Source organism: Staurois parvus, unplaced genomic scaffold, assembly GCF_062004578.1.
Source record: "Staurois parvus isolate SC_StPar_1 unplaced genomic scaffold, SC_StPar_1.0 ptg001313l, whole genome shotgun sequence".
In the NCBI taxonomy this organism is placed as follows: Eukaryota; Metazoa; Chordata; class Amphibia; order Anura; family Ranidae; genus Staurois; species Staurois parvus.
In genome coordinates, this window is record NW_028319109.1 from 76,100 (window position 1) to 98,394 (window position 22,295).

General features: G+C 43.4%; 1 protein-coding gene across 1 annotated transcript in view; it reads right to left on the minus strand.

The window, feature by feature from the left end:
• Positions 1-22,295, minus strand: part of LOC149437113 (TBC1 domain family member 16-like) — a 55,333-nt gene that overhangs the window by 18,108 nt on the left and 14,930 nt on the right. Inside the window, exon 2 of the mRNA XM_089661110.1 lies at positions 21,376-21,583. Coding sequence (XP_089517236.1) covers positions 21,376-21,547 — 172 coding nt within the window. The 5' untranslated portion in view covers positions 21,548-21,583. The remainder of the gene's footprint in view (positions 1-21,375; positions 21,584-22,295) is intronic.

Sequence of the window (22,295 nt, forward strand, 5' to 3'; positions counted from 1 at the left end):
CTGGCCTTGGGTTCCTGTGTTTCTTTTTACTTCCCTCCAAACTACTCTCCCATAACTGTAGGAGGCCTGTGACGGAAGCGTAGGCAGGACAGAACACACAAAGAAGATGAACACACAAAGCTTTATTGAACTATGGAAGGCACTCAATCAGGGTAGGAAGGTAGCATCCAGGTACCCAAAAAGGGGAAGAGAGGGAAGGAGCCCATAAATAATGGTAATCCGGCCCGCGATAGGGCAATGTAGGTAGTGATGGCCAGAGCAAATCGGGGGGCAGTCCAGGTAACTACGATACTCCAGACACGCAATAGGCAGTCCGAGCAAGTATTAATCCCGGCACGCAATAGGGACGGTTCAGGTAGCAATAATCCGGGCACTCAATGGGGCTGTTCAGGTAAGGGTAATCTGGGCACACCGTAGGAGCAGTTCAGGCAAGGGTAATCTGAGCACACAATGGGGGGCAGTTCAGGGCACTCCGCAACATTCGGCTTGCAGGGGCACTCACAGTAGTCGGCTTGCAGACAGGGACGACCAGTGATCAGCAGACAGGGACCTGATAGGCGGCTTGCAGAGACACTCAGCAGGGAGCTTGCAGACTTGGACGACCAGCAATCAGCAGACAGGGAACAACACAGCGGTCAGCAGGGGACACAGCAGGCTTCAGCAGGTAGGGACACAGCAGGCTTGCAGGGGCTCGGCAGGGTCTTGGCTGTGGGTTCTGGCCTCAGTGCAGACCCCGCAACCGCACCCTCTCGTGAGCGGGGGACAGACAGCACACAGCCACGGACTGGGACATGTTGGGTCCTGAGCCAGCCTTTTTAAGCCGCCCAGGACGCTTCCCGGTTGCAATGGCCGGCCCAGCGTCGGGTTGCCAGGGCAACAAGGCACGCCCCCTCACTTGGGCCGTGCTGAGAAAACGTGGCCTTAATCTCCGCCGGGCGCAGAGTGCGGGAAGTCACGTGCCGGGGGGGCGCGCAGAGACACTTTGGCGGACCTTTGCCGGGGATTCTAGGTGGGAGGCCCAAGAGGTGCTAACTGCACCACAGAGGGCATTTCCTCCCGTCCTGCACAGCCTTTTGATGTAGGCTGGCAGGACACAAGGAATCTGCAAGGGGAGAGGGAGGGGTGAAGGGATAGGGCAGAGGGACAGCAGGCAAAGGGGGGTGGGGAAGGCACGGACACTCCGTGACAAGGCCTACTGTGTTTCTTTTTACTCCCCCCCCCAAACTACTCTCCCAGAACTGTAGGGTGCCTACTTCTACAGTATCTGTCAGGAAACCACCCCTCTTACTACCTATATTAGTCTCAAACACCACATTGCTCTGTGGGTTACCCAGCTCGTTCTTGCCACCATCACCCGGAACTCTTGTCCCATTGTTTGCTAGGACAGTGTACGTGGAGGGACCACATACAGGCAAGTGATTACTCCCCACGGGACCTTCCCAAAGTTTAACATTGCCTCCCGTTGTCCAACACTCTATATGTGACTGTCCTACAAACATTTACCGACTCAACTTTGGTTTAGATCAGTTACCCCAGTCTAATCACCTCCATGTCCTCTAGTACTTCAATCAACACCTTTGACCTGTCCAACAGTGCTCCAAAGTGCTTCTACACAACACTGGTGTGACGCAATCCAGCAATGCCCTGTGAAACAATGTCCAACATGGGTTTATAGACTTCCCTGTTACAGTTACCAACACATTATTTTCTGTCAGAGTGTCTCCGGGTACTTTAACCTGCACCTCTTTGTGGGTGATGGACAGAATTCCTTCTACTGCCACGTCTGTTCTGGATCGTTCCTTTTCATGAGGTCTAGTGGGTAAGACAGTATATGCACCATCACTGCTCAGCCGCACCTCAGACCACACCAGCAGGAATCCTCATCACACCACCAAATGGAGAGACTTCTACCATGCTTGTCATTTCTGATTTCTCTAGCAGTTTCCCTCAGCACCTTCCACACAAAGCAGCTGCTGGAAGAACTTGCACAGAGAACCGTGAGACCACTTTCCATAAAAGTAACCAGTACTGCAGTAACCAATACCAATTGTGACCAACATTGCTTTATTGGATCTGATAGGTAATGCGCAGTACCAGGCCACCCATCTGTGGTGGGGACATCCAGGTGCACAGTCTCTGGCTACTCACTGTTTTAGGATCTGGAACATGGAGTTGTTAGCTCCCGTGGTAGATGCATTGATACAGTGAGTTTACTCCATGCCAGAAGTACATTTCCTGGCTTTTCCTGCCCACTTTAATTTAAAGGAAAGGAAAAGTTCACAAATATATCTTCCCACGCAGGGGATTCTCACCATCAATACGACAAAACAACATTCAAGCCTCCTGGCTCTCTGTATCAGACCTGCAGCTCAGGTCTCATGCCTTGACCATCCAGCACCCATCCTCAATGCTAGTACACAAAGGCTGTACTTTCAGCTCTGTCTCTTTCCTTTACAGCTCCTAGCTGTACCGTCTCTCAGACTCTCTCTGACACGGATCTCTAGCTTGGGGCACCTCTGACCCCCCCCCCCCCCCCCCCGGGTGATACCCTATCTCTCAGCTTCTCTCAGTCGTGGATCTCTGGCTAGAGGTACCTCTGAAACAAATATAAAAATTATGCCGCGCTCCTCCCCTTTGTGAATAATATGAAAAACTATTCTTTTAACCACTAGCCTACTGGGCACTTATACCCCCTTCCTGCCCAGGCCAATTTCCAGCTTTCAGCGCTGTCGCACTTTGACAATTGCGCGGTCATGCAACACTGTACCCATATGTAATTTTTATAATTTTTTTGTGACAGAGCTTTATTTGGGTGGTATTTAATCACCTCAGGGTTTTTTTTTTCCTTAAACCAAAAACCACTGAAAATTTTGAAAAAAAAAAAAAAAACGTTTTAGTTTTTGTTATAAAATTTTGGAAATAAGTGATTTTTCTCCTTCACTGATGTGCGCTAATGAGGCTGCAGTTATGAGCACTGATGAGGAGGCACTTGTAGGTGGCACTGATGGGCATTGACAGGCATCACTGATGGGCACTGATAGGTGGCACTGATGAGGAGGCACTGATAGGTGGCACTTTTAGGCAGCACTGATTGGCATTGATAGGTGGCACTGATGGATAACGCTGAAAGGCAGCTCAGATGGGCACCGATATGTGGCATTTATGTGCACTGATATGTGGCACAGATAGGCACTGGCACATGGCACTGACAGCTGGCACTGATGGACTTTGACAGATGGCACTGCTGGGGCTATACTGATCAGGGCACACTGATCATCAGGGCCCTGATGATCAGTGTACATGTCCCCTCCGCGGAAAGCCGATTACCGGCTCTCCTCTCCTCTCAAGTTGATGAAGCCGCGTGACTGGCGGTTTATGTCAAAATTTTTTGGGGAAGTATGAATTCATTTTTGTTTATTTAAAAGAATAGTTTTTCATATTATTCACAAAGGGGAGGAGCGCAGCATAATTTTTATATTTGTTTTGGAATAATTTACACCTATAAAGAGGATGTGTTGTATGTCAGCGCAAAAATTGTAGTAGGTGGCTCGCAAGTTATACTCTTGTTTTTTATAGAGGTACCTCTGACCCCCGGGTGAGACCCTGTCTCTCGGCTTCTTTCAGAGTCAGGCCTCTGGTTCGCAGCACTTCTGACCACTGGGTGAGACCCTGTGTCTCGGCTTCCTTCTCCCTTACAATCACTTACCACTTTGGGAAAGTGGGGCCTTACTCCTAATCCGGTCTCTTAAAAGTACAGGACACACCTGTGCTATTAGTGGGCCTAAATATAAATATATATAAAATGTTTGTTGCTCACTGTAAAACCCCTTTCTCAGAGTTCATTGATGTAGTATATTGTGTGTAATGTATATGTGTAATAAAGAGCGATATAGAGATATATATATATACATACATACACACATATATACACACACACATACACAGTATATGTATGATATTGAAACACATACTGTTCATTCTTGGACAGGCCAGTGAAAAGACCACTTTACACATCAAAATAACTCTTTGCTATGTTAATTTTATACAGGTCACCTTGGTATTTGGGGAATAGCCTATTTATCTAATTAGACATTCCAAAGGGTACATTGTATATGTGATTTGACCATACAAGCAGTATTTATTGATGGTAGACTCCAGGATGTATTATATGGTGAAAGGATGACTTGATTACCTGGGAAACACTATAGTGGTCCTAATTGTTATTTATAGTAATGACAAGTGAAGTATTTTCATGTCAGATCAAAAGTGTTTTGTCAGCCAATCAGAAACCCCTCCAGTAAACTATTTCAAGGGAAGATATTTTGGCTAGGGGAGGAGCTTTTTCCTGTCAATATGGGAGCACAGGTATAGATCATAACTCACATTATTGCATGCATGGAAGCTACGTAGGTGCATATTAGAGATCGGACATATGCTGGACAGTGTAGTATCTCTATGCTTGATATGAAGTATCTTAAATGGGACTTTGAGGGTTGTTGTTCATTGTAATATTTACAAGTATTAAGCTGGATTTCTGTCATCTGTAACAAATATCTTTATCCGAATAAATCCATCTCTCTGGAAAAGAACTGTTAGTTGCTGCAGGAAAAGTACATATATAAATATACACAGGACATACGTCCTCCATCATTGATATAAGACAACAGATTTGTCTTATAAACGGTTTCTGTGTGGACCTCATAAATTCAGAAGACAATTGAGAGAGACAGCTCTTCTTGACCATAGGGTTGTATCGCCACCTACAGGAGTAGGACACTAGGCAGAAAAGAAACTTCGCACTATGGGCAGTTCCTTCTGGCATATAACCCCCTCTGCTATAGGCAATCTTGTTGGTAAAGCAGTGTCATAAAGCATAAATCCGAATAGAGGAGTTGGTACTTTGTCCCTCAATGAACTCAGAGAAAGGGATTTTATAGTGAGTAACAAAAAATCACGTTTTCTCTTATGTTCATTGACAGACACGTCTTCTTAATCTTGACCATAGGGATGTCCCAAAGCAGTGCCTCAATGAAGGGTGGGCAAACCAAAAGGCAACTAGAGCAGCCAGGCAAACATGCCAAAAACCCAATTGACCCCTAAAAGGGACAAACAAGGCACAAATAAACAGAATCCTGCAAATCCTTAGAGCCAAAACGAGCATCCGAAAACACAAACATATCAACTGTATAAAACGTCAGTAAGAGTGCACACAGATGACCAGATAGCCATCTCACAATCCTGAGACACAGATGCCAGAAAGTACCAGAGGCACTAGTGCCCCGTAGAGCGTGCCGTAACAGAGAAGGGGGAAGCCAGCCCCTTATTAGTGTAAGTCTGAACAAGCGTCTGCTGGATTCAACAGGAAATTGTGTCAGGAGGCAGCCAGCAGGCCATGCCTTGGGCCGTCTGTGAGCATAAAAAGGCATCTGTCCCCTGGCAGGAGGCCGCAGTGGACAGGAATGCAAGAACCCCCCCGAACCACATGCAAAGTATGCAAGGCAACCTTTGAAAATGTAAAAATTATTGTGCGCTGCCCAAAAATTATAATACAGTGCTGAATTATATGAAACTGCTGCAAAGACAAAAATGTGTGTTCATCATATAAAGCAAAATTGCAAAAATTACAAGTGTTGTGTTGGTAAAAAATTGTGTGTAACCAAATCTAAAATGTGATAAAAAACAAACATGTAAATCAACAATACATTATAAATAATATAAAGTCTCGTCAGCTTAAATGTATTTGAACAGTTCCAAAAAACCCTCTTTTTTGCTAAATTGTGATCCCACAAACCCGGTGCTGTCAATCTCCTTAGAACATTGACCTACACATTCTAATAGGTCAAATGAGCACATTTCCCCTCAGGGTGATTAAACATAGATATCCTAATATGCAGCGCTGAAAAACAAGTAATAAAGTGATTGGTGCGAGCGCCTTATAGGTGAATAAATATGATGTGAATCGTCCAATGATGACATAGCAGCAAAGTGAGAACAAATAAATTAATAAACATATAAAGTGACAAGTGATTTTTTTGAAAAATTCACATATAAACAGAGTCCAGCAATTAGGTGATTCGTGTCAGTGAAATCCGTGACAGGAACTGATAATGTGATTGCACCAGAAGCGCAATTTAAAAGCGCATATATATTATCAGGTAGTGGTCATCTGGGTATGGATAAGTATGGTGGAAATCATCTGGCACACGTTCGGCATGCAAGGCAACTTCAGACCTCTCTCACAGTATCCAGGGACATCTCTTCAGACCACCAGGTGAAAAATCAGCAAGAAACTGGAATATCTCCATCTTAACGGAGAGAAAGGTACTTTAGAAGCAATTGAAGACGGTAAGCTCAGAGTTAAGGCTGCGCGCTCAGAGCTGGTTTGTCCTGTGGGGTTCACTTTAGAGGTGTGCGGGGCAGGAAAAGGAAAGACAGAAGCGCAGGACGGAGGTGTTGTTATAGCACAGGCAATTTATGCAGTGCTTTACATATTTTACATTCATATCAGCCCTGCCATCAAGGAGCTTACCATCTTCAATTGCTTCTAAAGTACCTTTTCTCTGCGTTTAAGGTGGAGACATTCCAGTTTCTTGCTGATTTTCATCCGGTGGTCTGAGGTCTGAAGAGATGTCCCTGGATACTGTGAGAGAAGTCTGAAGTTGCCTTGCATGCCGAACGTGGGCCAGATGATTTCCACCATCCTTATCCATACCCAGATGACCACTACGGGATAATATATACACAAATGCGCTTTTAAATTGCGCTTCTGGTGAGTGCAATCACATTATCAGTTCCTGTCACGGATTACCTAATTGCTGGACTCTGTTTATATGTCATTTTTTTTTAAAAAATCACTCACGTCGCTTTATATTTATTAATTAATTTATTTGTTCTCACTTTGCTGCTACGTCATCATTGGACAATTCACATATTTATTGTTCACCTATAGCGCTATAAGGCGTTGGCACCAATCACTTTATTACTTTTTTTCAGAGCTGCATATTTGTTTATACAGTCAGGTCCATAAATATTGGGACATGGATACAATTCTTACATTTTTGGCTCTATACACCACCACAATGGATTTGAAAGGAAACGAACAAGATGTGCTTTAACTGCAGACTGTCAGCTTTAATTTGAGGGTAATTACATCTAAATCAGGTGAACGGTGTAGGAATTACAACAGTTTGCATATGTGCCTCCCAGTTGTTAAGGGACCAAAAGTAATGGGACAGAATAATAATCATAAATCAAACTTTCACTTTTTAATACTTGGTTGCAAATCCTTTGCAGTCAATTACAGCCTGACGTCTGGAACGCATAGACATCACCAGACGCTGGGTTTCATCCCTGGTGATGCTCTGCCAGGCCTCTACTGCAACTGTCTTCAGTTCCTGCTTGTTCTTGGGGCATTTTCCCTTCAGTTTTGTCTTCAGCAAGTGAAATGCATGCTCAATCGGATTCAGGTCAGGTGATGGACTTGGCCATTGCAGAACATTCCACTTCTTTCCCTTAAAAAACTCTTTGGTTGCTTTTGCAGTCTGCTTTGGGTCATTGTCCATCTGCACTGTGAAGCGTCCAATGAATTCTGAAGCATTTGGCTGAATATGAGCAGATAATATTGCCTGAAACACTTCAGAATTCATCCTGCTGCTTTTGTCAGCAGTCACATCATCAATAAATACAAGAGAAGCAGCTCCATTGGCAGCCATACATGCCCACGCCATGACACTACCACCACCATGCTTCACTGATGAGGTGGTATGCTTAGGATCATGAGCAGTTCCTTTCCTTCTCCATACTCTTCTCTTCCCATCACTCTGGTACAAGTTGATCTTGGTCTCATCTGTGCATAGGATGTTGTTCCAGAACTGTGAAGGTTTTTTGAGATGTCATTTGGCAAACTCTAATCTGGCCTTCCTGTTTTTGAGGCTCAACAATGGTTTCCATCTTGTGGTGAACCCTCTGTATTCACTCTGGTGAAGTCTTCTCTTGATTGTTGACTTTGACACACATACACCTACCTCCTGGAGAGTGTTCTTGATCTGGCCAACTGTTGTGAAGGGTGTTTTCTTCACCAGGGAAAGAATTCTTCGGTCATCCACCACAGTTGTTTTCCGTGGTCTTCCGGGTCTTTTGGTGTTGCTGAGCTCACCGGTGCGTTCCTTCTTTTTAAGAATGTTCCAAACAATTGTTTTGGCCACACCTAATGTTTTTGCTATCTCTCTGATGGGTTTGTTTTGTTTTTTCAGCCTAATGATGGCTTGCTTCACTGATAGTGAGAGCTCTTTGGATCTCATCTTGAGAGTTGACAGCAACAGATTCCAAACGCAAATAGCACACTTGAAATGAACTCTGGACCTTTTATCTGCTCATTGTAATTGGGATAATGAGGGAATTACACACACCTGGCCATGGAACAGCTGAGAAGCCAATTGTCCCATTACTTTTGGTCCCTTAACAAGTGGGAGGAACATATGCAAACTGTTGTAATTCCTACACCGTACACCTGATTTGGATGTAAATACCCTAAAATTAAAGCTAACAGTCTGCAGTTAAAGCACATCTTGTTCGTTTCCTTTCAAATCCATTGTGGTGGTGTATAGAGCCAAAAATGTTAGAATTGTGTCGATGTCCCAATATTTATGGACCTGACTGTATATCTCTCTATTTAGAGGGTAAGAGGTTTCACCTTTATGCAAGCGGCTAAATACCTAGCGCTCGCTTGTGTCTTTTGAAGATAGATAGATATCCCACTGGTCTCCAGTTTCCAATGAAAATATGGGCTCTCAGTATCCTCTGTCTACTGCTGTACCGCTGTGTATATTGACTCAGAACCACAGAAAAGCCACCATAGTGTAGTAACTTAAAACCACAGTAATTTTATTTAAAACTGCACTCACATAAATAACATGGTCACTCGCATGTAGGCAGACAAAAAAGCTCCTCATCTTGAAGGTGGATATCATAGTCCACATGCAAGACCACTGGAAGGGTCACTCATGGAACAAGAGTAGTTGGACCACATTCCAAAGCTGCCAAAGCTTGTCCACCAAGAGAAACATGTTGGCCTGCTCCGAGTTAAGAGCATGGCCCAGAGACTCCAGTCTCCTGGTTGGGGCAGACTTCGTGAGGCTCTGGATCCCTCCGAGCCCTGTAGGGAGCACCTCGATCTCCCCACATTGTCAGTCAGCTGGACCAGGGAGTCCGCCAGCAGAAGATAGTCACCCAAGTAACCAGGCACAGCAATCCCCCATTTCCAAAGCAAGACCAGAACTGGAGCCAGTACTGTGGTAAACACCTAATGAGACAAAGCCAGCCCGAAGGGGAGCGCCACAAATTGATAGTGTGCATCCCTAACTGCAAGGAGTGGGAACCGCAGAAAAAAAAAAGCTAGAAAAAAAAGCCCTGAGAGGAGAGTTTTTGGCACCCATTGAGTGGGACTCTGGAGATTATTGACCCACCGTACTATGCTCTTAACATAAGGATTGTTTGTTTATAGCGTATGAGAATGTATGAGCGTGGCCGAGACTTCGGTTTTAAGGAGATAATGTTATCTTACCTTATTTCAATGGTGAATGGAGGATTGTTGGCCATTTGGCCTTATTACCTATATTGATCTCAATAAAGCTGTTTAACTTTATTACACCACAGTTGGTTATCTTTTAAACCTCTGTTCTAGGGGATTCCTCTGGTCTCCTAACAATTTTCGATCTGTTTGGTGTTTGAGGACCCCCCCCCCCAGCAAACATTGGTGAGTTGGTGATTTAACATGAAGCCCTGAGATCTGTTTCTCTATTGGGGAGTGGTGTAATTTTTGTATTAGTTTTAATTTATTTATCCACATAATATATATATATATTTTATGTAGATAAATAAATTAAAACTAATACACTATATATATATATATATATATATATATATATATACACACATATATATACACACACACACATACATACATACATACAAACGGATAGATCAAAGAGTGCTTGAGAGGATTAGAATACCTCATCCAGCATTTCACCTTCTCCGGCTGATGAATATAAAAAGTTTGCCTACAAATTTGCTCAAAAACAGGTACAAGAGACACTTCCATAGGTGTAAAAGAAATAGAAGAGACATGCACAATACTAAAATAACGTCAGGCACAACAGTACTCTCAGATATGGCATTCCTATGGGTTGCTGCAGGTCAGACATCAAATCACTAGCCAATCCGGCTCCACGTGTGTAATGTCACAGGCCCCACCCTACGAGTTTCTTCAAAGGTGACGTTGTCTGGGGGACAGGCCCTTTGAGGTTTTAAAATGTGAGGGCCAACGATGAATGACCTCTCTATCTTCCTGGAGCTCAGCCATGATGCCAAACTCTGAGGAAGGAATTGCGCAACGTTTCATCTCTGCTCTTTCATTCCCTTGTGTTATTTAATTACAAAGAAAGCAAAATCCTAACATAGAAATCTAAAGGAATATTACATAAGACCTTTGCCTCTTTGAACATTGTGTTGATTTTTATAGCCAATATTGTTATTTGATAATCAACATTAATAATATCAGAGCTTTGAGACTAACTAATTATAGGTATAGACAAGATAGTACATACTTATTATTTAAGTACGGGGAAGCTGAAACCACCCCTTATTTATTTTACTATGCATGCATACAGTGGGGATCGAAAGTTTGGGCACCCCAGCTAAACATTTGTATTAATGTGCATAAAGAAGCCAAGGAAAGATGGAAAAATCTCCAAAAGGCATCAAATTACAGATTAGACATTCTTATAATATGTCAACAAAAGTTAGATTTTATTTCCATCATTTACACTTTCAAAATAACAGAAAACAAAAAAATGGTGTCTGCAAAAGTTTGGGCACCCTACAGAGTTAATATCTTGTACTGCCCCCTTTGGCAAGTATCACAGCTTGTAAACGCTTTTTGTAGCCAGCCAAGAGTCTTTCAATTCTTGTTTGAGGTATCTTTGCCCATTCTTCCTTACAAAAGTCTTCCAGTTCTTTGAGATTTCTGGGCTGTCTGTCACGCACTGCTCTTTTAAGGTCTATCCATAGATTTTCATTTATGTTGAGGTCAGGAGATTGTGAAGGCCATGGCAAAACCTTCAGTTTACGCCTCTTGATGTAATCCCCCGTGGATTTCGAGCTGTGTTTAGGATCATTATCCATTTGTAGAAGCCATCCTCTCCTTAACTTCAGCTTTTTCACAGATGGCATCAAGTTACCATCCAAAATTTGCTGAAATTTTATTGAATCCATTTTTCCTTCTACTCGTGAGATGTTCCCTGTGCCACTGGCTGCAACACAACCCCAAAGCATGATTGATCCAACCCCATGCTTAACAGTTGGACAGAGGTTCTTTTCATTAAATTCTGTGCCCCTTCTTCTCCAAACGTACCTTTGCTCATTCCGGCCAAAAAGTTCAATTTTAACCTCATCGGTCCACAGAACTTGTTTCCAAAATGCATCAGGTTTGTCTATATGTTCATTTGCAAAGTTCAAACGATGATTTTTGTGGTGAGGACGTAGAAGAGGTTTTCTTCTGATGACTCTTCCATGAAGACCATATTTGTACAAGTATCTCTTTATAGTGGAATAGTGTAGCACAACTCCAGTGCAGTTAAACGTGGGTTTTGAATTGTTTTTCTCACAATCCTGCAAGCTGTTCTGTCTGATATTTTTCTTGGTCTTCCAGATCTTGCTTTACCTTCCACTGTTCCTGATGACTGCCATTTCTTAATTACATTCCGAACAGAGGATATAGACATCTGAAAACGCTTTGCTATCTTCTCCAGCTTTGTGAGCGTCAACTATTTTCAGTTTTCTAGACAACTGCTTAGAAAAACCCATGGTGCTGATTGTTGGGGCAAAGTCAGATGAGTCTGGGCATTTAAAACCTTTGAGATTGACATCACCTGGTCTTCCCAGACCATGATTGAGAACAATCCATGACACTGGCAGGTCTCAGCTTTGCAAAGGGGGCAGTGCATGCTATAAATTCTGCAGGGTGCCCAAACTTTTGCAGATGCCATTTTTTTGTTTTCTGTTATTTTGAAAGTGTAAATGATGGAAATAAAATCTAACTTTTGTTGACATATTATAAGAATGTCTAATCTGTAATTTGATGCCTTTTGGAGATTTTTCCATCTTTCCTTGGCTTCTTTATGCACATTAATACAACTTTTTAGCTGGGGTGCCCAAACTTTCAATCCCCACTATGTCCAAATTCATACAGCTCATTCACATAGAAAACAGTGCAAGGAAGAAAAGGAGCTTCTTCACCCTGTCACCAGCTGTGTACCATTCTTATGCACTCACCATAGGGCTAGAATACAAATGCATGTATCATAGCCAGCATAGTATAATTCAAGCACTATCTCCAGCATTCCAATCCCTGGTCACCATTAAGACGTCATAAATGGAAAAAGAGCTCAGACCACAGAGCCCAGGTGTATATAGTGTAGTATATATAGTGTAGTATTTTATCTCTATACCTCACAAATAGGCTTCTGGAAAGATGGTTAAACATTCCCATAGACACACTCCTAAACCTTGTGGACGTCCTTCCCAGAAGATTTGAAGCGGTTATAGATGCAAAAAGGTGGGCCAACTCAATATTGAACCCTACAGACTAAGACTGGGATGCCAGTAAAGTTGATGTGCATGTAAAGACAGGCGTCCCAATACTTTTTGCAATATACTATACGATGTGTGAGAGTAATACATACATTTAAAAAATGTTTATTTTTTTTTTTTTTTCTTCAATAAAACACTGACCAGAGTAATATCTTATAGTAATGTTGTACTACTCTGGGGAAGTGATCAGTAATTGTTTTTCTTTTCTAGTTTCACTACTATAGGCAAGTATTTAACTGAATGAAATGGATTCATTCTGTGTTTTTTGCTGTGATTAGCTGTGATTGGCCACAGCTAATCACATGACACAGATGGTTTGTGATTGGCCCAGTCTGTACATGTGATCACTGTAACCAATCACAGCTAACACAATTGTATACAATGGATGGCATGAAAGGAAGCCATCCATTGTTTACAATTGTCATGTGACCTGATGCGATTGGTCACAGCAGTCACATGGTACTGGCAACAGGCTGGTACACGCAAGGTGATGATCTGAGAGGACATCATATGGCGTCCACCAGGATCGGCTAAAGTCCCGCTCTCATTCTCTTATAGGCATGGCGGGAACTGGTTACACCCCTGACATGAAATATAAGCAAAACATTTCCCTCTATATGTACACTTGTCCAAATAAGGGGTACTAAGTATCATTTCTCTCTGCTGCTATTTACATGAGTCACTTCTGACAAGCTTTCATGACACCAACAGAAAAATGGTGATAGGAAGTGGCCTCTAGCAGATTGACAGCATCAACTCTGTTCCTGTGTGCAGAGGTGTGTGTGTCCCTTCCCTCCAAGGAGGGAGGATTTGTTCAATCTCTGTGCATCACCTACACCCAATCACTTCACTAGGTGTATGGTAGTGTTTACAAGTTTATTTGTATCTGCATTGGTGCTAGTGTTAAACTGGCCGTAGATTAGTAGATCTTTTGAATGAATTTCTATACAAACATTCATATGAAAATTTTCATCAGTATGTGAGTGACACTTCTAACTCGTTGTTAGAGATTTGTTGAGAAAAAAAAAAAACTTTCCACTCGGCTCCATTGAATTTCCTCATCACTGTGGTCAAACACGAACATCAATTTTGACCCCACTAACAATTTGAAACCTTTTGTTATAAAACTGTACATTTGATTTTCTAACAATTTTACTAGCATATGGCCAGCTATAGTACCTGTATTGACTTGGTTGTCAGTGTCTAGAAAAGGTAGAGCTAACGCTAGGTGCCAATCAGGTCTGATCTATGCTAATATGACATGGAACAAGAGAAGAGAGCAGAGTGGTAGCACAAAGTGGAACTAAACCTCAAATTCAAAAATGGTGCCTGTTCATAATCTCCTACTGAATGCACACTGAGCTGCACATCTCAGCAGACATTACCAACATACTGCTGGTTCTGGATTGAAAGATTCCTGTGCAAATGCATGGGAGTCACATAATCCCTTGCTGGCCAATCAAGCAGTCAAAGAACTGGCACCTGGAAGAAGCATGGGAACATGGTGCCAGCAACAATGGATCCAACTGCCGCATTGCCATAGGCTGGGGGCCGAGAGGTGACTTAGTTATACGGTCTAACCACAGAAGAGAAGTGAGGTCACCAACCTGTCTGCACAGTGTAACAGAGCTGTGTAAAACTCAAACGGTTGTACAGAATTACAAATTCCTTGACATGTAAAACAATTCCTGTGTATGTATTTCAAGGGCATAATTAGCTGCTTGCCTGGAGCTCATCTTTAATGTGGAGAAATCTTTAATTCCATAAATAAAGGTAAAACAACCTTTTGTGTGCAGCTCTCCCCACCCAGCTCCCACTGCAGTCAGTCATAGCCAGTGAGGGGGGAGTGAACATGTGCAAGTAGGGGCATGGCCAGCTTTGCATGCAGTAGGACGTATGCTCAGTGAGCTCTGCGCTGTATCCTGTTAATTATCCTGTTTGGCACCTCATTCTCCAGCTACAACGGAATCTCGGGTATCCAGGGTGTGCTCCGACCCCCCTGCTGTCACCTGGTGCCCCAATTACCCTGATCTGAGATGGCCAAAAGGGAGAAAAACTCAGGCCTTGCCCGAGTTGGCTGGGCATGATGGTAGTAACCTGATCCGTGCATCCAAGGAGAAGCAGAGGGAGGCTTCTCAAAAGTTCTTTGCCAGGCCGCTCACCAGGCAAACTTCCCAGAAACTACTTTTGGACTCTGCTACTGATCCGGACTTAGACTGTATAGGCTGTACACAGATCCCTCTTGCACTGGCAGACGGAGAGACCCCATCCTGCAGTCCCACACTGAGTATCCCTCCATCCCATTCTCATGGGACACAGCCTGCTGTTTCCATTGCAGATCATCCTGAACCCACCCTTTGAGAAATTCTCTCCGCAGTCACTACATGCACCTCATCTGTAGTGGTTCGTACCGGGGAGGTGAAGGGGATGAGGATGGAATCGACCCTGGTGCATCAAGATATGCAGAAAATGCAGGATCACACTGCGGCCTTGTAGAGGAGAGCGAGTACCCTGCAAGAGGATTGGCAACCATTATATAGGGACATGCGATATATGCAATTGATCGCTTCTACCAATGCCTCTAGATTGGAAGATTTGGAAAATCAGTTACGCTGCAACAATGTGCGCACAGTGGGTATCCGGGAGCGTGCTGAGGGTAAAAATCCTGTATCCTTTATTGAAGCTTGGCTGACTTCTACTGCAAACATGGGGAAGAATGCATCATTGCCAAAGGTAGAACGTGCACACAGAGTCCCATAAATTGAGCTAGGCGTTTAATGAGCCATAATATTAACTGCAGACACTGGCCCAGTTCCACCAATAAATTAGCAAATGGGGTAGGCTGAGAGGACAATCGTCTGCCCCTACCACCCAAAGGCAATCTATCCAATCATCCTGACATTCCCCTATTGGCGTTGGGTGATTATAACAATTGCTTACTCCCTAGCTTGGATAGATTGCCTTTGGGCGGTAGGGGCAGACAATTGTCCTCTCAGCCTACCCCATTTGCTAATTTATTGGTGGAACTGGGCCAGTGTCTGCAGTTAATATTATGGCTGGGCCTCCAGGATGTGTGGCAGATGAAGTATCCAACAGCAAAATTATATTCATGTTTTTCTTCTACTCATGATGGGCTTTCACGCATAGATTTGGGCCTGGGGAACATGACTATCCTGCCATATGTGTTTGATTCTGCGCATGAATCCAGGGCTCTATCTGACCATGCCCTTTCTGGTTCAAGCTACAGGTGTGTTATACCCCCTCTCCTCCGCTGTGGAAGGTGAACCCATTTTGGTTGACACTGTTTCCGGAGTCTGAGTTAATTCCGGGGGAGTTGTCAGACTTTCTGCAGCCGAATGAAGGCTTGTCCCTGCCAGGAATGGTTTGGGATGCGATGAAAGCCTTCCTGCATGGCTTGATTATCTGGAAGATTTGAGCAGTTAAGCATAGATCCAGGGAGTGTGAGGAAAAGGTACGGTTAGATGTTCAACAGTGGGAGGTTCAGATGATCCAAGACCCAAGCCCCTGTAACCGCACCTCCTGGAAAGAGGCCCAAGCCCTTTTATGAATCAGTGCTTACTCAAGTGGCAGATAAGAAGCGGTATTTTTTGCAACAAAAATATTTTGAGAAAGGGGAAAGTACGGGGCACCTTCTTGCTCTTTTGGCGAAGTCACAACAAGGAATGTCCACTGTAGACAAGATTGAGGATGCTGATGGAGAGACCTGCACGAGTCATGTGGAAATCCTGAGAGTTTTTCATCACTTTTATGACAAATCTGTATGCTTCTAAAACTATAACTACCTATTCTGAGCTCTTGCAGTTTCTAGACACCTACTCTTTTCCTGTTTTATCGGAGACTAATCAGAGATAACTGGGGATGCCAATTACTGTTGAGGAGCAGGCGCGGACTGACCATTTGGAAACTAGGGCACCGCCCGAGGGCCCGGGGTCTGTAGGAGGCCTCATGCGATGCCCCGGTACCTTTTTCATAGGCTTTTTTGAGTTTGAGCAAGGACACAGGGGCCCCATGATCCCCTATTGCCCGAGGGCCCCATGAGTTGTCAGTCCGCCCCTGTTGAGGAGTTAACTGAAGCTTTGGTAGGCACCCCCAGTAATAGATCTCCAGGTTCAGATGGATTGCCATTCAAAATCTATAATAGATACGGTGCACAACTCCTCCCGGCATTACTCAATGCCCTGAATGCCGACATGGATGGAAATGGTTTGCCCCCCCTCCATGAATGAAGCTGTTATAGTATTAGTGAAGCCTGGAAAAGATCAATTAAAACCTGACTCCTACTGACCTATTTCCCTTCTGAATACAGATGCTAAAATTGTTGGCCCGGGTTCTAGCTACTAGACTGGTGCGGATTATTGGTAATATTGTACATAAAGATCAGTAGGGGTTTATTCCTTCTAGAGTGGGGGCTAATAATATTCATAGACTTTTTTTGAATTTGCAAATTCTGGTGGTCAATCCTGGGGGAGGGCAATTTTGTCTTTAGATGCGGCCAAGGCATTTGATAGTATGGAATGGCCTTATCTATGGGAAGTATTGTCTAGATTTGGCTTTGGTTCCAAGTTCATTAGCTGGGTGCGCCTTCTCTATGCGGCCCCTAGTGCCCAAATCCGGATTAACGGGGATTTGGCAGATTCATTCAGGCTGCAGAAGGGAACGAGGCAGGGCTGTTCTCTCTTGCCCCTTTTCTTCACTTTGGTGTTAGAACTTTTAGCGATTTTGGTGCGACAATCTCCGGACAGTCAGTTTTACAAGGGGTGTTCTTTCGGAAAAGATATCCCTTTATGCAGATGACGAACTGTTATATTTGGGTGAAACTTTCACATCCTTAGATGCTGTTATGTCTCTTATTGAATGCTTTAGCGGCTTTAAAATTAATTGGTATAAATTGGTGTTGATGCCCGTGGATCCTGTAGAACTCCCCCTCCCGGCCTGTGCACAACACACCCAAGTAGTGTCTACATTTAAGTATTTGGGGGTGGCAGTCTCTGCTGATCCTAAGCAGTATATTTCTCTTAACCTTTTACCTCTACTCCATCAGCAGAAATTGAAGTGTAACAGTTGGTGCAAACTCCCTCTGTCGGTGGTGGGTAGGGTCAATTTAATTAAAATGATTTTGGCCTTTCAACTTCTTTATATTTTTCATAATTTTCCCATATGGATTCCTAAGAAATTGTTTAATCGCATAGAGACCCAGTTTAGGAGCCATATCTGGAAAAAACAAGTAACTAGGATAAAATTGTCCACGTTGCAATATGGCAAGGAGTTGGGGGGGGGGTTAGTGGTTCCTGAGCCCAGACTTTATTTTCTGGCGGCCCAATTGCAGCAACTGGTTGGCTGGAACTCGCCTGATAATACATTATTAGTTTGATTTCCCTTCCTGATTCCACCATTTCAGCTCTCTCATCTTGAGATGGCTCTACCGGTCCTTCCATTCAAGTCTCCAACTGAAGACTTCTTGAGGTGCGTCTGGAGTACGGTAAAAGTGTCCTTTCATATTACCGTCTTTCTTTCCTGTACTCCCTTGTGGAATAATCTGCAATATGTGAAACTGGCTAGACTGGAGGTTTTTCACGAATGGGGGGACCGAGGCCTGAAATTTGTATTCAATCTGGATTCAGGAGCAATCCTAAAGTCCTTTTCTCAACTGCAAATGAAATTTACATTTACACATAAGCATTTTTATTTTCAGCTACGCCATGCGATACAGGCTCAGTCTTTGCTCTCTAATCTTACATTGACAGACTCAGTTTTTCTTAAGGATGTCACTCAGGCAACCCATAAGAAGGGCATGATTTCTCGGGTATACTCCCAGTTATTATCCACAGTACAGGATCAAGCTAATCTCTGGAGCAGGGCACAGTGGTCCCGGGATATTGGAGAGTTTGCTGGAGAGGTCTGGGATGCTACCGAGGTCTGGGATGCTGCCCTGGAATCTGTTCCAGGAATTTCTCTCTCCCTCTCATAAATTGCCTCAATTGTTTATTCTCCATCAAGCATATAGGACCCCTATGCAACTGTATTGGTGTGGTAGGCGGGATTCACCTCATTGTCCGAAGTGTAGGGTCCAACAGGGTGATTTCATTCATATGCTCTGGTGTTGCCCCAAGTTACATAGATATTGGAGTGAGGTTTTCCAATTTATTTCTCTAGTATCGCAATATACCCAGGATCCCTTGCATTGTCTGTTGGGGGCACTGGACCAGGAGCTGTTCCAACCAGGTGGGTATAATATGGTATCTAGACTTTTATATCTGGCTAGGAAGTTGATAGCAAGGTACTGGTTATCGTCGGCTCCTCCGACAAGTAAGCAATGAATAGATTATGTTAATTCTTTACTCCCACGGGAAAAACTCGCGTACCAACATCACAATGCTTATCGTAAGTTCCAGCAGGTATGGCAGGGTTGGCTGGATACACATGGGCTCGCCCCTCCTCAATTGATAGTGGGCCGACTTTTGCAGGTGTGATATTTTATATCAGGTGCGTGGCTCCACTCCTCCCCCTGGGGGAGTTCATGTGCATCTCGCATTCTTTTTGATGAGACGTCTTGGGTGAACCAGAGGTTGTTGTTGATGTGGGTTTTTTTTTTTATTGTTTGACATGCTTTGGGCTTTTTTCCTTTACCCCCCATTTCTGTTTACATTTGGTCAGGAAGGAATAAGACATAAAAAGGAAAAAGCAAGATATTGCCAAGATTGTTTTGGATCCTTGTGGTCTCTATTTTATTTGATTACCATTTATGTTATTCTGTTTATTACGGGATCTGGATTCCACGTTCTACTTACAGTGGGGCAAAAAAGTATTTAGTCAGCCACCAATTGTGCAAGTTCTCCCACTTAAAAAGATGAGAGAGGCCTGTAATTGGCATCATAGGTAGACCTCAACTATGAGAGACAAAATGAGAAAAAAAATCCAGACAATCACATTGGCTGATTTGGAAAGAATTTATTTGCAAATTATGGTGGAAAATAAGTATTTGGTCACCTACAAACAAGCAAGATTTCTATCTCTCACAGACCTGTACCTTCTTCTTTAAGAGGCTCCTCTGTCCTGCACTCATTACCTGTATCAATGGCACCTGTTTGAATTTGTTATCAGTATAAAAGACACCTGTCCACAACCTCAAACAGTCACACTCCAAACTAGACTATGGTGAAGACCAAAGAGCTGTCGAAGGATACCAGAAACAAACAATTGTAGACCTGCACCAGGCTGGGAAGACTGAATCTGCAATAGGCAAGCAGCTTGGTGTGAACAAATCAACTGTGGGAGCAATAATTAGAAAATGGAAGACATACAAGACCACTGATAATCTCCCTCGATCTGGGGCTCCACGCAAGATCTCACCCCGTGGGGTCAAAATGATCAGAAGAACGGTGAGCAAAAATCCCAGGACCACACGGGGGGACCTAGTGAATGACCTGCAGAGAGCTGGGACAAACGTAACAAAGGCTACCATCAGTAACACACTACGCCGCCAGGGACTCAGATCCTGCAGTGCCAGACGTGTCCCTCTGCTAAAGTCAGTACATGCCTGGGCCCCTGTGAAGTTTGCTAGAGAGCATTTGGATGATCCAGAAGAGTATTGGGAGAATGTCATATGGTCAGATGAAACCAAAATAGAACTGTTTGGAAGAAACACAACTCGTCGTGTTTGGAGGAGAGAGAATGCTGAGTTGCATCCAAAGAACACCATACCTACTGTGAAGCATGGGGGTGGCAACATCATGCTTTGGGGCTGTTTCTCCGCAAAGGGACCAGGACTGATCCATGTACAGGAAAGAATGAATGGGGCCATGTATCGTGAGATTTTGAGTGCAAACCTCCTTCCATCAGCAAGGGCATTGAAGATGAAACGTGGCTGGGTCTTCCAACATGACAATGATCCCAAACATACCGCCCGGGCAATGAAGGAGTGGCTTCGTAAGAAGCATTTCAAGGTCCTAGAGTGGCCTAGCCAGTCTCCAGATCTCAACCCCATAGAAAACCTTTGGAGGGAGTTGAAAGTCCGTGTTGCCCAGCGACAGCCCCAAAACATCACTGCTCTAGAGGAGATCTGCATGGAGGAATGGGCCAACATACCAGCAACAGTGTGTGCTAACCTTGTGAAGACTTACAGGAAACGTTTAACCTCTGTCATTGCCAACAAAGGATATATAACAAAGTATTGAGATGAACTTTTGATATTGACCAAATACTTATTTTCCACCATAATTTGCAAATAAATTCTTTCCAAATCAGCCAATGTGATTGTCTGGATTTTTTTTCTCATTTTGTCTCTCATAGTTGAGGTCTACCTATGATGCCAATTAAAGGCCTCTCTCATCTTTTTAAGTGGGAGAACTTGCACAATTGGTGGCTGACTAAATACTTTTTTGCCCCACTGTATGTGTAATCCTGCTGTTGCAGTAATGTCAATGCCAACTTACATTCTGTAAGTACTGTTCCATTTTTTTCTATTATCTTGACAATAAGTTGTTTGGATTAAAAAAAAAAAAAAAAGAAAAAGGAAGGACAGGGGCTGCTCTGTGCAAAATCATTGCACGGGACAGGTAGCTATAACATGTTTGGTATTGAAAAACAATTCCTTTAGTAACACTTTAAGCTACATCCAAAAATATTTGTATTCTGTATAAATATTTGTATTCTGTATCTTTTACATAAGCTTGTGTCTAGTACTTAATATTATGCAACTCTGCTCACCTGGATGGTGTGTTGAAACATCCTGAAGCAGCTCAAGGGGATGAACACACACATTATTTTTAGAGAATATTATGTCTCCATCTAATATAGAGGATGTTCCACCGTCAGAGCCAAGGGTCAGGAGGTTGGTGGCTTTGGAGGAAGCACTACGAAAAAGCCGTCCCAAAGACATGGCAATAATTCCATCCTCTGTTAACCTTCAAACTTCCTATAAAACAAACAGGAGCATATCACATGTAAAGCAACAAGTTATAAAAGAGGTGTAATTCATCTATTGAAAGATATCAAGCCAGACACAAGCTCAGAGGATGCATACACATATCTTCTTTGGTTCTGATGCCATGTGACTGGGTTTGGCCCCACCCCAAAAATGGTTGTCTTGGACATGCAATTTTTAACCAACATGGACCAATACCGAACTGTCAAAATTAAGTTTTGTTAACATTCTTCCTAGGATGGATAAATAAAAATGACTTTTCTGCTTAAATTAATTTGTGCTAAATACAGTATATCTCCCTGCAGTAAGACTGCATACACAGAAAAATATGCATTTTTTTACCAGCTAAGTGGTCAAAAAAATCTCTACTGGCAGCCTTAAGGGCTCCTGTACACTTGCTTTGAAAATGTGGCATAGGACGTGCTTTTTTAAAGTGCTCCAAATACCAATCAAAGCACTTGTGTCAGAGCCTGGGTCCAAACCTGGGACTTTTGCAGTGTGTGGCAATGTCTCTTCTTGCTGAGCCACTTGAAATGCTTGAGGGCTCCCTTGACAATTATTTGAGTAATCCTGCCTTGACCTTACTTGTCATGAACCTTGAACCCTTTGCCCCTCCCATGAACTTCCTGATTTAAGCCATGTCTCTGCACTTCCTGTTTGCCAGATTATTGTGCTCTCTTCAGCCAGTATCTCACTCCTTGCC